This window comes from Hyaena hyaena, unplaced genomic scaffold (genome assembly GCF_003009895.1).
Source record: "Hyaena hyaena isolate Hyena2069 unplaced genomic scaffold, ASM300989v1 scaffold_358, whole genome shotgun sequence".
Taxonomy (NCBI): Eukaryota; Metazoa; Chordata; class Mammalia; order Carnivora; family Hyaenidae; genus Hyaena; species Hyaena hyaena.
The window spans coordinates 1211532-1230796 of NW_024080992.1; the positions used below are offsets into that span (position 1 = coordinate 1211532).

The 19265-nt window shown below is 43.1% G+C and overlaps 1 protein-coding gene across 4 annotated transcripts in view; it reads right to left on the reverse strand.

Moving 5' to 3' along the window:
- ZNF704 (zinc finger protein 704) overlaps window positions 1-18865 on the reverse strand; it is a 231888-nt gene extending 213023 nt beyond the window's left edge. For 3 of the 4 annotated variants that reach the window (XR_005531415.1, XR_005531414.1, XM_039250101.1), the window contains exon 1: window positions 17536-18086. Coding sequence is in view for 1 of the 4 variants with exons in the window: in XM_039250101.1 (XP_039106032.1) it covers window positions 17536-18003 (468 nt within the window). In the remaining 3 variants the exon portion in view is untranslated. Of the gene's footprint in view, window positions 1-17535; window positions 18087-18591 lie in introns of those variants that run through there. The other variant, XM_039250103.1, reaches the window with a different exon arrangement.
- Between the last annotated feature and the right edge of the window lie 400 nt (window positions 18866-19265).

Below are 19265 nucleotides of genomic sequence, written 5' to 3' on the forward strand. Positions count from 1 at the left end.
CTAGTATTTATTTATTTTTCCTTAGTTTATTGTCAAGTCGGTTTACACATAACACCCAGTACTCATGTTTATTTATTTTAGAAAGAAATAGAGTATGAGGAAGGGAGGGTCAGAGAGAGGGAGACACAGAATCTGAAGCAGGTTCCAGGCTCTGAGCTGTCAGCACAGAGCTGATGCAGGGCTTGAACTCATGAACCAAGAGATCATGACCTGAGCTGAAGTCAGATGTTTAACTGCCTGAGCCACCCAGGAGATGCAGGGCTTGAGCTCATGAACAAAGAGATCATGACCTGAGCTGAAGTCAGATGTTTAACTGACTGAGCCACCCAGGCGCCCCAATGTGGAAAACTGACATCTTACCCATATTGAATCTGCTCTTTAAACACGGTATATCAATTCATTTATTTAGGTCCTTACGAATTACTCTCATCAATGTTTTAATCTCACACATCTTTCTGTATATTTTTATTTAATTTTATTCCCAAATGTTTAGGTTTTGATGTCATTGTAACTTTTAAAAATTTTATTTTCAAAATGCAACTGAATTTTCTAAAATAACCTTGTATACTATTACTTTGCTAAGTCCACTGATCAGTTCTAGTAGTTTTGACAGAATCCTTAAGGTTTCCTCTGTATGTGATCATATCATCTGCAAAGATAGACAATTTTACTTTCTTTTTTTCTAATCTTTATGTCTTTCATGTATTTTTCTTGCATTTTCACACTGGCTAAATCTCCAACACAATGTTGAATACAGGGGTTTGAGCACACATCCTTGCCTTGTTTCTGATATTGGTGGACTGATTTTGCTATTAAGCATGATGTTAATTACAGGTTTCTTATATGCAATCTTTATCAGTTTGAGGAATTTCCCTCCTATTTCTAATTTGTTGAGAATTTATTTTCATTACAAATGGGTATTGTACTTTGTTTTCTATCTATTGAGATGATCCCTTTGAATCTACTACTGTAGTTACTTATACCAATTAATTGTCAAGTATTTCACCAGAAGTACATTCCTGGGGAGGGAAAACTTTGATCATGATATATTATCAATTTTTATGTGGCTAGATTTGATTTCCTAATATTTTGTTGAGTATTTTTGTGTCTATTTACATAATAGAACACAGAAAGTCTATAATGTTCTTTATTTGTAAGGTCATTGTATATTTTCAGTATCAGGATTTTGTTGGCCTCTTAAAATGTACTGGGAAAATTCCATCTTCTTTTTCGGCAAAAGTTTTTATAAGACTGGTATTATTTATTCCTTAAGTATTTGATAGATTTCACCGGTGAGGCTGTCCAAGCCTGGAGTTTTCCATGTGCAAAGGTCCTTAATTATAAATTCCATTTATGTAACAGATGGTGGGTTACTTAAATATTCTGCTACTTCTTGTGGTCAGATTTAATTTATGTTTTTCAAGGAATTTTCCCATTTCTCCAAGTCATCAAAAGTACTGGCATAATGTACTGGCATAAAATCCTCCACTAACATCAAGTAATATGTCCTAATTATCCTTTTAAAGTCTGTAAGATCTGTAGTGACATCCTCTCTTTCATTCTTGATATTAGTAATTTGTACTCCCTTTTTAAAATCAGTATAGCTAGAGATTTATCAATTATATATAGACGTGTGTGTATATATATGCATCTTCTTCCATGCATTCCTTCCTCTGTAATGCACCACCAGTAAACACAAAGTTTACTATCTGGCTCCCCAAGTAGAGTGTGAGCAGGAATTCTTTCCAAGTCTTCTTCTTGCCTATGTCATTGCAGCTGGCAAAGAGTAGGAACTCAGTGGATATTTGTTGAATGAAACAACTATGGGATTGAATGAAATGGCCAAAAAGATTTAAACAATAAAGCCATCAATTTATCACTGAATGTAAACAAGATCTTTGAGGTATCTCAATTTTAACATAATGACACCGGCATAGATGACAAACAATGAGACTACATCATTTCTATTACAATTTCTTTTAAGTTTACTTATTTTGAGACAGACAGAGAGAGAGAGAGAGAGAGAGAGAGAGAGACCACACGAGCAGGGGAGGGGCAGAGAAGGAGGAAAATGGACACCTGACTCCATGTAAGCACGGACCTAGTAGATCTTAGAATGGGAATGAGGTGGCTGGCAGTAAGAGAGACGAGCCACTTGAAGGTTTGAAATGACCCCAGATAGGGTTTACAGAAAGAGCAGGGTCTCGTATTTGCATTTCTTGTTATATGAGTACTTCGTGGGTGTTTAAGAGGTACTGAAAATGTGCTTTTGGCCGTCTGTTGGGTGATACCATTTTTTTTTTTTTTTAGCTCTTTATTCTCATTATAAAAGAAATTTCTGTTCAAAAAGGTCATTCTCTCAACTTCCTATAGTGATTTTGGTCACTTGAGTTTTTCTTGAAATCTAGCATATAGGTCATTAAGAAAAACTATTTTTATGTAAAAAATTATAATAGGGGGAACCCAGTAGCTCAGCAGGTTAAGCATCTGACTCTTGATTTCAGCTCAGGTCATGCTCTCACAGGTTCATGGGATCGAGCCCCACATGGGGTTCCCCACAACAGCACAGAGACTGCTTGGGATTCTCTCTCACTCTCTCTCTCTCTCTCTCTCTCTGAATTTGTTTCTTAGTTCTAACAGTTTTTTGGTGGAGTCTTCAGGGTTTTCTATATATAAAATCACATTATCTGCAAATAGTGGCAGTTTCACATCTTCCTTTTTAATTTATTTCTTCTTCCTCCTTAAAAGCTATGGCTAGGATTTCTAAGACTATGTTCAATAAAACTGGTGAGAGTGGGTATCCTTGTCTTCCTTCTGATTTTAAAGGTAAAGCTTTCAGATTCTTGCCACTGAGTATAATGTTAGCTATGAGCTTGTCCTATATGGCCTTATTATGCTGAGTTATGTTCAATCTATACCCACTTTGTTGAGATTTTTATCATAAATGGATGTTAAATTTTGTCAAATGTTTTGTGCATCTATTGAAACAATCATGTGATTTTTACTTTTCTTTATTTTAAAGTGCTATGACACATTCACATTGAAACATCCTTGCATCCCTGGAACAAATCCTACTTGTTCATGGTGTATGAGGCTTTTTATGCGTTGTTGAATTCAGTTTGCTAATAGTTTGTTGAAGATTTTGCATCTATGTTCAACAGGGATGTTAGCCTGTAATTTTCATTTTTTGTGGTGCCCTTGTTTCATTTTGATATCAGAGTAACACTGGTTTTATAACATGAGTTTGGAAGCATTCCATCCTCTTCAATTAAAATAAAAATTTAGAAAATGATAACATTATATCTTTGAATGTTTAATATAAATCGCCAGTGAAGCTTCTTGCTCTTGAACTTTTGCGTGTTTTGATTACCAATTCAATCTCTTTACTAGTAATCAGTCTATTCAGATTTTTCTATATCATCATCATTTGTTCTTAGAAGATTCTATGTTTCTAGAAATTTATCCATTTATTCTAGATTGCCCAATTTGTTGGCATATAATTATTCATAGTAGTCTCTGATGATCCTTTGTATTTCTTTAGTATCATTGTAACTTCTTTCGTTTCTGACTTTATTTATTTGAGCCCTCTCTCCTTTTTCCCTAGCGAGTCTAGCTAAACACTTGCCAATATTATCTTTTCCAAACATCAGGTTTTAATTTCATTGATCTTTTCCATTGTATTTTTAGTCTTTACTTCATTTATTTCTGCTCTATTATTTCCTTACTTCTACCAACTCTAGACTTCATTTGTTCTTCTTTTTCTATTTCCTTCAAGTGTAATTTTAGATTATTTGAGATTTTTCTTACTTCTTGAGGTAGACACGTATTGCTATGAACTTTCCTCTTAGAACTGCTTTTGCTGCATCTCACAGATTTTGGTGTGTTAAACGTCCATTTTCATTTGTCTCAAGGTATTTTCTTTTTCTCCTTTAATTTCTTCATTGACCCATTGGTTGCTCAGTAGCATGCTTTTCAGTCTCCACATATTTGTGATTTTTCCAGTTTTCTGCTTGTAATAGATTTCTGGTTTCATACCATTATGGTTGGAAAAGATGCTTAACATGATTTCAATCTTCTTTAATTTATTGAGACTTGTTTTGTGGCCCAACATATGGTCTGCTCCAGAGAATATGCACACTTAAATTCTATGTGCATTCAAGATGTAGGGGTGGCTGGGTGGCTCACTCAGTTAAGCATCAGAGTCTTAGTTTCAGCTCAGGTCATGATCTCACAATTTCATGAGTTCAAATTCCATGTCAAGGTTCTGCGCTGGCAGCCCAGAGCCTGGTTGGGATTCTCTCTCTCTCCTTTTTTCTCTGCCCCTCTCCCACTCACATTGTCTCTGTCTCTCAAATAAATACATAAACTTTAAAAAGAAGAAGGAGGATGAGGAGTAGGAGAAGGATGTGTATACTGCAACTCTTGGATGAAATGCTCTGTATATATCTGTTAAGCCCATCTGACCTAATGTGTCATTTATTGCTGATATTTCCTTACTGATGTGCTGCCTGGATGATCTATCTATTGATATAAGTGGGATATTAAATTCCTGTAGCATTATTATATTGCTGTCAATTTCTCCTTTAAATCTGTTAACATTTATTTTATAAATTTAGACTCTCCAGGTTGGGTGGATAAATATTTACAAACGTTATATCATCTTGCTGGATTAACCCTTTATCATTATGTAATGCCCATCTTTGTCTTTTATTATAGTTTTTGGGTTTTTTAAAATTGTTTATATAGTTTATTTATTTTTGAGACACAGAGAGACAGAGCATGAGCGAGGAAGGGGCAGAGAGAGAGGGAGACACAGAATCCGAAACAGGTTCCAGGCTCTGAGCTGCCAGCACAGAACCCGATACAGGGCTCAAACTCACAAACCGCGAGATCATGACCTGAACTGAAGTCGGACGTTTAACCAACTGAGCCACCCAGGTGCCCCTATAGTTTTTGTTTTAAAGGCTGTTTTATCTAATAAGTATAGCTACCTCAGATTTCTTTTGGTTTCCATTTGCATGAAACATCTTTTTCCAACCCTTTACTTTCAGTATGTGTGTGTCCTTACATCTGAAGTCAGTCTCTTAACAGGCACCCTCTTATACTGTTGGTGGGAATGTAAACTGGTGCAGCCCCTCTGGAAAACAGTGTGGAGATTCCTCAAAAAATTAACAACAGAACTCCTCTATGACTCAGCAGTAGCACTGCTAGGAATTTACCCAAGGGATACAAGAGTGCTGATGCATAGGGGCACATGTACCCCAATGTTCATAGCAGCACTCTCAACAACAGCCAAAACATGGAAAGAGCCTAAGTGTCCATCAACTGACAAACGGATCAAGAAGATCTGGTTTATATATACAATGGATACTACATGGCAATTAGAAGAATGAAATCTGGCCATTTGTAGTAACATGGATAGAACTCGAGGGTATTATGCTAAGTGAAATAAATCAGCCAGAGAAAGACAGATAGCATATGTTTTCACTCATATGGGGAACAGAAGAAACTTAACAGAGGAGCATAGGGGAGGGAAAGGGGAAAAAACAGTTAAGGAGAGGGATGGAGGCAAACCATAAGAGACTCTTAAATACTGAGAACAAACTGAGGGTTGATGAGGGTTGGGGAGAGGGAAAAATGGGTGATGGCCATGGAGGAGGGCACTTGCTGGGATGAGCACTGGGTGTTATATGGAAACCAACTTGACAATAAACTATAATTTAAAAAAATGAAATGAACCCATCTAGACAGCATATAGATGGGTCTTGTTTTTTAAATCCATTCAGCTACTCTGGGTCTTCTGATTGGAGAATTTAGTCCATTTACATTTAAAGTAATTATTGATAGGTATGTTTTATTGCCATTTTGTTAATTGCTTTCTGGCTGTTTTGCAGTTTCTCTCTGTTCCATTGTTCTCTAGCATTCTTTTCTTATCTTCTAATGATTTTCTGTAATGTTATGCTTGGGTTCCTTCCTTGTTTTATCTCCTTTGTATCTACTATAGATTTTTGCTTTGTAGTTACCATGAGGCACATTTAACAGTCTATGTATGTAACAGTCTATTGTATAACAAGTTAAAAGCAAGTTAAGTTTGGACCCATTCTAAAACTCTATCACTTTACTCCTTTCCCCCAAGTTCTTTGCTTTTAATGTCACATTCTACATTTTTTGTGTGTATCTCTTAATTAATTTTTGTAGATATAGTTGTTTTTACTACTTTTGTCTTTTAACTTTCACATAAGTTTTATAAGTGATTAATTCACTACATTTACTATATATTTACCTTTACTGGTAAGAGTTTTACTTTCATATGTTTGCTTGTTACTAATTAGTGCTCCTTCTTTTCAGCTTAAAGAAGCTCCTTTAACATTGCTTGTAAGGCTTGGTTTAGCAGTGATGAATTCCTTTGGCTTTTGTTTTTCTTAAAAGCTCCCTTCTTCAATTCAGAATGATAACCTTTTTTGGCATAGTATTCTTGGTTGGAATTTTTTCCTTTTAGCATTTTCAATATATCATGCTACTCCCATCTGGCCTGAAATATTTTTGCTGAGAAACTTGATAGTCTTACAGGGGTTCCCTTGCATGCAACAAACTGTCTTTCCCTTAATGCTTCGAAAGTTTACTTTTTTAAAAAGTTGTTTTAAATAAACTTTAGGTCCTCACCCAAATTCATGGAAATTAGTGAGGGTTGGTCTTCATTAAGCACTTGTAGTTGACTTGTGAAGCATGCACAAGCTACATGAAATGTTTGTGACAACCTATAAAAACTGCATGTCATATTGTTTTTATAATTTACTCTAAAATACTCCTATCTCTTTAAATTATCACTGTTGCCTAAGTACTAGTACTTAAAGTACTTAAAACTGTCAGTCCTCACTGTTTTCTTCAGTGTTTGACAAATATCTATGTTATTTGGTACAAAATTATGACAGATAGACAGATAGGCAGACAGACAGACAGAAGAAACTGCCCCATTCTTCTCTGGGGCTTATTTTCCACAAATATAAATGGGGATAATAATATCCGCTTTCCAAGATTACAAAGAGGGTCAACTGAAGTTAACTATGAGGGTCCTCTGTAAGTCATAATGCATTAAATGTTGGGTAATACTGACATAAATACTGAACAATATCCAATGAAGAGGCCTTACACAATGTATCCAGTGTTCACAAATGCTTAAGCCCTTTATGCAATAGTCACACTGTTGCTGACAGAAAATGTGTCAATCCCAGTGTCCTAGTGACTTTATATGCTCTTTTCATTTAGACTATTCTGATATTGTAAATCGTTTTCCTTTTAGAATGTGGAAAACATATTATCGGATACTCTTTCCTGGGTATAAACACCTTGTGATTTTCTGTTCCCTTGGCATTTGTAATTCTGTTACAATAGCACCTCTCAAAACTGCCATCTTTTGGTGCCTGATTTACCAAGAAAGGTAGCGTTCTCTACCAGTTTTTAAACTTCACACACAAGAATGATATTCACAGATATGCAGGTGAAAATTTACCACATGAAATACTTTTTTTTTTTAGAAACTCAATACTAAAAAAATTATCAGCTTTATGAGGAAAAATATTTCAAAGTTTGTGTGACCCCCAAACAGCATTTTAATCTTTCTCTGCATGTGTGACAATTTATTTCTTTAATAATGCAGTTTTAGGGGCACCTGGGTGACTCAGTCAGTTAAGCATCTGACTCTTGGTTTCAACTCAGGTCATGATTTCACTCGATCTTAGGATTGAGCCCCATGTTGGGCTCTGCACTGACAGTGTGGAGCCTGCTTGGGATTCTCTCTCTCTCTTTCCCTCTCTCTCTCTCTCTCTGCCCCTCACCTGCTCATACTTGGTCTCTCTCTCTCTCTCGAAATAAATTTAAAAAAACAGTTTTAGTTATTTATCCTAAATATAAGAGACTTTTCCATGGATTTCTCATTTATAAAAATAATTATAAACCAATATTTTCTAAATGTGTTCCAAGGAGAATATGCTCCAGAAAAAAACACCTCTGTCACCTAATAAATATATAAATGCCACAACCTATATTCACCTATATTCAGAAACTCAAAATGGCCATCGGCGTCTATGATCAATAACTTCTTTATTTACTTATAGGTATATGGGTGTTGTACTATTCTTCCAACTTCCTCTATGTTTAAAATATTTTGTAACTTAAAAAAAACCATGTCTCTGTTCTTAACCAGAATTTCTCCAAGTTGTATTTTCACCACAGCTGCTTTTTAATAATTTTAATGTTTGTTTTTGAGAGGGGGGGCAGAGAGAGAGACACACAGAATTCAAACCAGCCTACAGGCTCTGAGCTGTCAGTAGAGCCAGACATGGGGCTCGAAACCACGAACCGTGAGATCATGACCTAAGCTGAAGTCCGACACTTAACCAACTCAGCCACCCGGGCACCCTTTCACCACACATTCTGTCACATCTTTTAACAACACACATTCAGTGTATGTGGTAAGACTCTTCTCACTTCTGTGGATAGTAGCGTTTATTCCAGTATAAGAACTATAGATCTAAACAGACTATGAACCTAAGAGACAGAATATCTCTGTCCTCTTTGCACAAGTAGATAAGTGACTCACAGTTTCCTGAGATGAAAAGGAAGATTCAAGCTCACCACATATACAATGGAACCAGAGAATTGAATTCAGATGAACGAAGTCACTTCAGGAAGGAACGAAGTCACTTCAGGAAGGAGTTCTCCTAAATATCTCGGTAGCATGTAATAAAGAGGAGGTTGTAATAGTCAAAATAACTGTGGGATTGCGTATCCTTGAGCAAAATTTTATAAAAGATTCCTTTCTGAAACCATAAAGGAAATAAACTGCCATCCGTATCAAATTTCAGGTCTTTGGGCCATATTCAATAACAGCAGGCAATGACAAGACAATATTATCCTAATTTTGTAGACGCTAACAAAGCATAGAGACATTAAGCAACTTGATACGGCCATGCAACTAGCAAGTGGAGAAGCCAGAATCTGAACCCAGATCCTGTGTTACATCACTTCTTGATCTACAGAGGGGTAAGAGTGGAGTAAGGGGTAGTAGCAGGAGCAGCTGCTTTCCTAGCCTGTTCTCTCCCATCTCACTGGAGGGCCCACACTGAAGGTCACACTAATGGACTACAACTATTCTGTCTGCAGTGTTTATCAAATCATATTTCAAGGCATACAGCCTCGTTAAAATTTGGATTTAACTTAAAATGTTGGAGTGCTTTTGACATTCGCTTATTTTGATGAGCTATCCCCAATTAGTCTGAATCAGGGAGATTTTACTTTCACTAAACCTGCCATTATGACAGGAACATAATAGGGAAAGCAAGTGTGTTACTGGTAACTATAGGGCAGAGCAGCAAGACAACACACTCAGTCAGTCCTCATGGAGCAACAGAAAGGCAGGGCCCCTTTATTTCCTTGCACCTCAAGGCCCCATGTTGTTCTGCAAGACAAACGTACCCCTCCGGTATGTTACTGCTGACTTCTGACCCTGAACTTACAGACCTGCCTTCCACGTGCTAGAGTTGAGCCTGTCTTTCCTACATATAAACCGAAACACTGGACTTTCCAAAACAGTATCTTCAACAAAGTGTAAATATTTAATCATTTTAATTCTACTACACATATCTCAGAGTGATACTCTGTTGCATTTCAACCAGTGAGGGCTACCAAGGTTATATGCCAAATTCAGTGATTTATTTTTTTATGTGTTTATTTTATTTTGAGAGACAGAGACAAAGAGCAAGTGGAGGAGAGGCAGAGAGAGAGAGAGAGAGAGAGGGAAACACAGAATCTGAAGCAGGCTCCAGGCTCTGAGCTGTCAGCACAGAGCCCGACACGGGGCTCAAACCCCCGGACTGTGAGATCATGACCTGAGCCGAAGTTGGACACCTAACCAACTGAGTCACCCAGGCACCCCAAAATTCAGTGATTTAAACTCACACTTGGACTAGCTACTCAGAAATTACCTCCTGGCCAAACCACACAATCATATAGATTGCTTGGCTACAACTGTTTCAGGGTATGTGTCAAAATCACATCCCCGATTGTGGTAGCCAAGTGAGGTCTCTTAGCAGATCTAATTTTGATCTTAGGGGTAAAGAGGGAAAGGGCTTGGAACTTCTTTACAGACAGTGTGGCCAGAATCTGTCAGACCACGGGCTCCTTGTGGTCTTTATTCACTGTTATAACCCACATGTGTATTAGGAACATGATAAGCAACAGCCCACAATATTTTCTACTGAGGGAATGGACAGGAACATGAACAACCAACCCAAAGAAAATCACCCTTATTTCAATGGTACAGGTTTGGCTAGGCCAGAAGGCTGGTTATGAGAGCCTCTGAATATTTCTAAATACTTCAGAAAGTCTAACGGAAACCTGGCATTCACCTTAAGATGAGATTGGACGGGGCAAATTTCCTTTACTTTAGCAGAGTTTGTATCAAGTCACTGTGACAAGCCCAGTTGCTCAGGTCAGAAGTTCTGACATGTACCCTGAAGGAGGAAGGAAAACGCTCCCATGCCTCTCCTCTCTGCACCCTTCTTGAGATAGAAGGCACAGTAATCTGACGGGGACAGATTTACAAATGAACAGTTTCTCCGTGTTTTAAGAAGTCAAGCACACACAGGGCTGCAGCTGCCTCTGCCTCCTTCTCACTGAGACTCCGGGGTAAGAAGACTCAGGATAGGTCTTGATTTCTCACGTTTTCTCCTCTTTTTTCTATTGCTTCTACAATCAGCTAGGAGTAACATTTTGGCAGAGGCGGAGAGGTCCTAGTTAAGGGGTGAGTACACATGTCCTTTGGAAACTGCACAGGGATGGGGCATTGGCCCAGGCAGGATTCTCAGGGGGTCCTGCCCAGCCAATCACATGCTACCACAGCCATCGTGAGGTCACCTCTGCCTCGGGTACTTTATGTAGGAAGGAAGAACATTCCAAAAATGGAAGTTGATACGCAGTGGCAGATCACTTTAGAAAGCTGTGATTTCTCTATCTGCAACCCTAAAGGAGTGAACTGCAGAACATTCCCAGGCACAAGAAACTAACCCAGAAAGGAGGGCCGTAACTTGAGGCTGGCAGATCAGGGTGCTAATCCTAGCCCCACCAAACTCGCTAGGCAGCCCTAGCCTGACAAGGCGTTCTGCCTTTCATGGTCTCAGTGTCCTCAGTGGTCAACTGAGGGTATGGGATTACCAGATAATCTCTGTTTCCCTTCCAACTCCAGCAGTCCATGATTCAGTGAATGACAACTTTGTCTGGTATCTTAAGCACATGTCTTTCACTCGAGCCAACACAGACCATTTGTAAGACACATGCTTGTTAGCAAATTGGAATTCAGTGTTTGCTGCACAGCCTCTGCCAAAGGATTCTTAAAAGTCATCTGATAGTCAAGATATAGTCTAATAGATGTGTTAACCATCCTTGAAAAGCTGGCACCCAGGAAGCAGATTCCAATTAATATTTATTGAGCACCGAAAGTAGGAACTCTGACATATATTATCTCATTTAAAAGTCTTCCTAGGTTTTCAGTAGATGAACTCATGTCAAGTTTTTTCCTAAACCCATTATGCCAACAAACGATCAATCTCTTCAGATGCTTCCATTCCTGTCCCTGTCCTAATGCATAGCGTCACAGAGGACCGCCCTGGGCCCTGTTATCTCTGCTCTTACTATTTTGCTTCATTGAATAACAACTTACAATTGAATCCTTCCTGTATTTGACATTGTCCTTGCATTTTTTTTCTTTATTAAACACTGGATAAAGATATTATTTACTGTGCTATTCGATATACTGTGTTAGTATTCGACATATAGGAGCCTAGGAGGTTCACATTTGGGGGGGCGGGTAGAGGGCGGAATCTTACCACTGCACATAAATATGTAAGCTTCCTTTGGTCAGAAACAGAAAATTGTAATACAAAGTTTCTTTGTTCTCTCATTTAAAGCCTGAATTAGTGTCCATTATAATAATCAAGCAATACATCTCAGACACCTCACAGCACCTGCTCCTCAATCTCCTTAGCATCCCAAGTTCTCCTGGAAGTAAATGGGCACATAAACCCCTAATAAATTATGGGAGATTCCAGTTCGGTGACTAAAAGCTCAGGCCACGGACGTGAACCCTGCTCCCAGTAGGTGGCCCTACTACCTCGGGTGTGGTATTTCATCTCCAGGTCAGAATCCTCAGTTGTGGAGAATCATAATTTCTAATGAAATCCTCTTTCATATAGTGTAGTTCTTGGCTTATAAATATTTGGCAAACGTTCGTTCATATTGATGATACTTTAGAACCCAAAGTGTCCTGCATTTCCTTCCCATTGTTTTATTGATTTTATTGGTTAACTCTTTGTTTTCTCTAATCCATTGACCTATGACCTTTCCACCATCCCTCACCCCCCTCCTGTCCTCACTTTTCTTTTTTTTTTTTAATGTTTTATTTATTTCTAGGAGAGAGAGAGAGAGACAGTGTGAGCAGAGGAGGGTCAGAGGAGTCACAGACTCTGAAACAGGCTCCAGGCTCTGAGCTGGCAGTCAGCACAGAGCCCAACGCGGGGCTTGAACCCACGAACAGCGAGATCATGACCTAAGCAAAAGTCGGACGCTTAACTGACTAAGCCACCCAGGCGCCCCCTGTCCTCACTTTTCTAAAATCCCCTAGCTCATCATTATAGCCCCAGCTGTATCAACTTCTTCAACAGTATGTTCTGCCCTTTCTTTCCATCATTCACTCAGGTGGCTAAACCCCATGCTTGATGAAGGCTGCTCTCTGCTTGGTCTACAAGGAGACAATATAGTATAAGGAATAAGGGTGATAGCTCTGGAGTTCAACTTCCTAGGCTCAAACACCTGCTCTGCCACCTAATATCTGTGTATCTTTATGTTGCTTAGCATTTCTGTAAAACGAGGATAATAATAACGCCTGCCTCATGGACACGAAATGAAGTTGAAATGAGATTACATTTAGACTTGTACTGACCATACTAGGTATTCAATCAACATTATTTATTATTATTATTCCATGCATGAGTCAGTGGGATGAATCTGGGACAATCACACATCTAGACAGGTTCGCTTGCACCATAAGTGGAAAACCACAGGCATCAGATGGGCCCTTGATACTATCTGGCCACTGTATTTGCTTTCTCAGTATGTTTGCTCTACTGCTCTCCCACAGCACTGCGCCATGCCTTCAACTCTCCTCCACTCTCAGTTGAAGACCTTTCCTCCTGCTACATGGGGAAAACAGAAGCCATAAGACAAATACTACTTCATTTGACTATCATCCAATACACAACTACCCACATCTGGACCCATTCTCCCTACCTTCTCTTTAATTCAGTGGAAGGTTTCCTTGCTTCTCTCAAAGCCAGCCCCTGTGCTTGGGTTATAGGTCCCCTCGACTATGGCTTCCCAAGGACTTTCCTTCTGCAGTTTCTCTCTTCTCTCTGTATCTTTGGCTCTTCCCTATTGTGACCCCCAAGGATCCTCACCCTCCTCCAAGGGTTTTCATGCCCTTCTATACCTTCTTCTGTTAAGTATGGGTGGAACTTTTGACCCAGTACTAAGCAACAGAGTATGTTTGTTCTATGATCTATTCTATGATGAAGTATTGTTCCTGTGATTACAGTGAATTATATGAGAATCTACGTTGCTAAGACAGACTGGCGCTAAGACTCCCGTTGCTGGCTTGATGAAGGAAGAGGCCATGTTGAGGAAGTTCAAGTGACAAAGCACTACAGGGAGTAGAGGTGTAGGTGGGGGATAGGGCTTCCAAGCAATAGCCAGCAAGAAGCTGGGACCATCAAACCTGCAAATACATGGGAATGAATTCTGCTCACAACCTGAATGGACTTAGAAGTGCATGCTTCCCCAGTTAAGCCTTCTGGTGAAAACACAGCTCGCTTAACACCTTGATTACACCCTTGTGAGACTCTGCAGCAAACCCAGGTAGGTAGAAACTAGACTCCACCCACAGAGACTGTGAGAAGTGCTGTAAGCCCAAAAGTTTGTGGTAACTTGTTACACAGCAATAGGAAATCACCCCCACAAGAAATTCCCAGAATGCTGTAGTCTTTACACTAAAGTCTACTGTACCTTACCTTAAAACTTATGAAGAGAGTTTTTCATACGTGTCACTATGTTCTCAACTCTCATTCACTGTTCTGCCCACTGGATTCGCATCACTGCCTCTGCATTCTTTTGTCAGGAATACCAATAAGCTCCACATTATCTAATCTAAGTGGATACGTCTCTATGCCCATCTTACTCAATATCCCAGTAGTATTCAACAGTTCACCACTCTCCACCTTTTCAACTATTTCTTCTTTTGGCTTATGGGACTTTACATTCTCTAGTTTCCTGCAGTTTATTTGGCTGTTCCTTCTTATTCATCTTTGCTGGCTTCTCTTCCTACACCCAAACTTAAACAGTGACGTGTCCAAGTCTGGCCCAAGACTGTCCTTTTCTGACCTACTCCACTCCCTTTCTAGTCCCCAGCTTAAATGACATCAACACGCTCTTGACGCCCAAATTTTTCTCTCTAGCCCTGACCTCTCCCCTCAGCTCCACATCCGACAGCCAGCTGCCTAATTGCATTCCCATTTGCATGTCTAATTGTCATCTCAGACTTAACATGACCAAAGAGAACACTTGATTTTCACAAAGTCCATTGTTCCCCCAGTTTTCCCAGTCTTAGCAAATGGCACATTTAACAAACCTCTACATTGGGGCCTCTCATTCCTTCACCCTCCTCCCCTATTCCATCAGCAAGTCCTTACAGGTCGATCTTCACAACAGATCCTGATCTGTCCACTCCTCAGCCAAACTGCCTTCACCTCTCACCTGGACTGCAGCAGTAATCACCGACGGGTCTCCTCGCTTCTGCCTGTGGTCTTCTATACTCCATACAGCAGGAATTTATTATTTTTTTTTTTAAATGCAAACCACCTTGTATGCCTTTACTGCTTACGACTTTCCAAAGACTTCATACTCTACTTTAGAAAGGCCCACCAAGGGGCGCCTGGGTGGCTTAGTCGGTTAAGCGTCCGACTTTCGCTTAGGTCATGATCTCGCGGTTCGTGGGTTCATGATCTCGCGGTTCGTGGGTTCGAGCCCCGCGTCGGGCTCTGTGCTGACTGCCAGCTCAGGGCCTGGAGCCTGTTTCAGTCTGTGACTCCCTCTCTCTCTGACCCTCCCCTGCTCACGCGCTGTCTCTCTCTCTCCTAGAAATAAAGAAAACATTAAAAAAGAAAGAAAGAAAGAAAGAAAGAAAGAAAGGCCCACCAAGCCCTTTGTTGCTAGCTCCTACCTGCTTCCCTGGCATATCTCGTCCCTACCACGTTCCAGCCACATTCACCTTTTTCTCCTTCCCACCTCAGGGCTTTTGCAACTGTTATTCTCTCTGCTGGAAAGATCTGCCCAAGCTGCATGTGTCAGGCCTCAGATCAAATGTCCCTTCCTCACGAAGGTCTACCCCCTGAGGGGGTACCCTGGGGGTCTACCCCAGTAGCTTTCCCTTCTTCCTCCTAGACTCTGGGACATCATTATTTCCCTCCTAGCACGCAATCGCAGTCTCGAGCACCATACTTGCTTCTTGCTAGGACTCTTCTCACTGGATGTGTGCATCTGGAAGGTGCTCGCTGCTATGTCCTAGGAAGGGCACCTGGCACGTTGGAGCTGCTCAATAAATATTTGAATAAATGAATGCATCAGTATAGGTATAAGTTGTTGACATTTCACATGCATTAGAATAAAATATTAGAATAAAATGATCTTCCGTTAGAAACTTTCTTCAGATGCAGTGTCAAGATATCATTGAAGCAGTGAAAAATAAAAATTATACCTCAAACTATTCAGTATACGAATTACTGCAAAGCTGTGGGCAAACAAAATTGCTTATAAAATGAAGCCCATTTTTGAAGAATTTAACAGAAATTTGTCGGGAGATGTGAACAATCTTTTTTGATAATGTGAATCATCACACCCTAGTAATTCTGTGTCCATAGGTTTGATTTTTTCCTACCTTGGGTTTACTTTGATCACAGAGCGTAAATTACAATTAATTTTTCTGTCAGTATTTCTGGGCAAAAACACTGAAGAATTACTACTCCTGTTACTCAATGTCACTGATGCATGTGACTTAATTCCAACCCCAGCTATATCCTGTAGCCATACAATGCAGGCTTTTTAGCAGACCATGGTAATGAGTAGCTCATGGTCTGGATTCCAACAAGCAACTGTCAAAAACTATCATCCCGAATGACTACTTGCTGAAAATTTCTCACTCCCAGAGCTGGTACTTCCAGGGTGGTCTAGGAAACAAATTTGTGCCATGTCTATTCTGGGATATTCTAAATGCTGATGTTTAGCATTTCTTTGGAATTGCAATTTCATGCTTTGAGGAGCTTTTTTTTTTTTTCAAACCCCAGAAGATAGTCTCTATTAAGCTCACTTGTTTATGTATTTCTTTTTTTTCCTGATATATCACTATCTTCTGAAAACTTCAGTAAATAGTTACTCAGTTGATTTTAAGAACCACTCTTGAGGAAAAACACTAACTTCATCGCTTACCACTTGCTGCCCTCAAAACTTCTTAGCAACATACACTGTGCATGAACCTCAACGTGGTTTGCTTTGTCCAATCGCATGCCTGAAAGCCCAACCAGTCAGTTGTGTAATAATAAACCCCTTATCTCCTGAAGATACACAAACGGAAAAATCTCTCGGTGCTTCAGTGCACAAGAGACTTCACTAGAATTCTCAGCAGAAATTCACATCCATTTTAAATGCCAAATTACACCCCACCCCCACTTTTCCCAATTTCCTCTTTTTTCCCCATTTGCAATTCCGAGGAGGGGGGGGAACCCCAAATGCTAACCAAGCTCAACAATGTCGAGTTTAAATGGGGGGGGGGGGCAGGAATGCCAAAAGCTGCAAGCTAAATGCAGGTAGGAACCAAGGGCTTGGTTTTAGCTTTGGGCTTACCCGTTCCCTTACAAACATCTGTGACGGAAACTCATCCACAATTGTTCTTGGATGAAGAAGGCATCGAGAGATTGACAAGAGAAGCTGCTCGTTAGTTTCAATAAGCTTGGCCAGCCCTCCGGATCCCGGAGCTACTCCTGCTTCCTCGGGGAAGAATAAAATCTCACTCCCTCTTACCTCGCGCGTCCCCAGCGGGCGTAAACCCGCGCCTACCTCGTCCCATCTCCAAGTTCCCTACCTCGCCGGGGAGAAGCGTCCTTTTCCGGCACCCACACGAGACCACAAACGCGACCCGGCCTCTGAGGAACGGGGTAGGCGGGGGAGCGACCGCCTGGGAAAGGTGCCGGGGGCCCGAGGTGTGAGCTCATCATCTCCCTCGCTCTTCCCCCGGCGCCGCCCGACACACCCCTCCCGGCCCGGCCTCCGCCAGCCGCCAGCCCCCGGCCTCAGCGCGCGCCCGGCCCGGGGCCCGGGGCCCGTCTCCCTCCCCGCGCCGGCGGGTCCCGCGCGCGCCGCGGAGCCCCCTGCACGCACCTTCAACGCGCCCCGGGCCGGGCCCCTGGGGACTGCGCGGCCCGGGCCGAGCGGCGTGAAGCGCTCCTCGCCGTCCTCCTCGTCTTCGTCGACGACCACCTCCTCGTCCTCGTCTTCCTCGTCGTCATCCTCCTCCTCCGCGCCCCCTCGGGGCTTCTCCTGCACCCGCCCGAGCCCCCTCCGCCGCCTGCTCCCGCCTTCCTCGTCCTCGTCCTCCTCCCCCAGAAGCAGCAGCACGGGCGACGAGGCGGCGGCGGCGGCCCGAGGGGGGCCGGTCCCGGCGCTGCGCGGCGGCGGCGGCGGCGGCAGCGGCGGCCTCCAGCTCTCCGCGGCCGGGGCCGGGCCCGGGGGCGCGAGCCCGGGCGAGGCGCCTTCCTTGGCGGGCGCGGGGCCGGGCGCCTGCGGCGCGGCGGCGCCCCCCCGGCGGCTGCCCAGGCTGGAGCGCTTGGCTAGACGCCGCGCCTGCATGCCTGACCGCAGGCTGCCAGCCGCGGCTCGGAGCCGGGGAGTTTGTCACCTCCTCCTCCTCCTCCCGCTTCCCCTCCTCTGCCGAGCCGGGCGGCCGCGGTGGCCGCAGGCGCCCGGGGCGCGGGGCGGCGGGGCGCGGCGGGGCGCTGCGGGAGCCGCCTCCCCGGGCTCGCAGCGGCCGCTGGCTGCAGAGGCGCGGGCGCCGCCTTCGCTGGACCGGCCCGCGGGGACGCCGGCGGCCGGCGGCTACGGCGGGGCGGCGCGGCGGCCGCGGGCGGGGGTGGGTGTGAGCGAGCCGCGCGCTGCCGCCGCCGCCGCCGCCGCCGCCGCCGCCGCCGCCGCCGCCGCCGCCGCCGCCGCCCGGGAGCCGCGGGCCGCGCTGCGCTCCATGCGGCCGGCGGCCGGGCCCGCGCGCGCCTCTCCCGGCCCGCTGCGCCCGCGCGGTCCGGGCCTACCGCTGCCGTCCCTCGGCGCGAGCTGTTTGTGTTGTGTGTTTTCCACCACCGCCCCCCTCTTCTCGAGCCATTGCTCGCAGCTCTCCGGTCCCCCCCGTTCAGACAAAACCCGGACTGGATTTGTTTCCCCTACCCACAGCCTCCGCAGATCTGGTGCTTCCAAGCATTTGGCCCAGACGCTGGGGCAAACGCTAACCCGCAGCTGATTATTCCTTCTGCAGGGTGGACGGAAGACTTTGCTGGAAGTCAGGTTGTTGGTCAAGCTCGGAGTCTGGAGGAAGCTCTGCCGCACGAGTCATTTTAATGGTCTCTGCATGGTGCATGGCGACTACTCTTGCCCTGATGGGAAATCCGGGAAGGTGTATCAGTCTGAGATTTGGGGCCACTTCCCAATAGAATCATCCGACTCGCCTGGGCTTTCAAGATATTATTTTGTGACATTGCCTGCCAATCTCAGTCTTCGACAGCACCAATCCGGGCCCTGCCCATTTAGCTCTCTTGGCGCTGTGTTAAGTCTGTAAGTCTTTTCGGCTTTCATTCCTGCATGTTTACCTTAAGTGCCTGACTATAACGGCTCCCTTCCAAGAAAGGAAACTTTCGGCGCTCACCATTCAGTCTGTAGACCACTGGCACTATCGAGGCCTTTGGAGAAACAGACTGGGGCAAGGGTTCAGGCAAGGCCTGAACTTGTTATTTTTAAAAGCTGATATGAAGCAAGAGTCTGGGAACGAAGCACACAACCAGGTTGCCATAGAACTAGTGGCACTGCGGATTTCTAGGTGTGACAAAGGTAAGTCAGGTGCTACT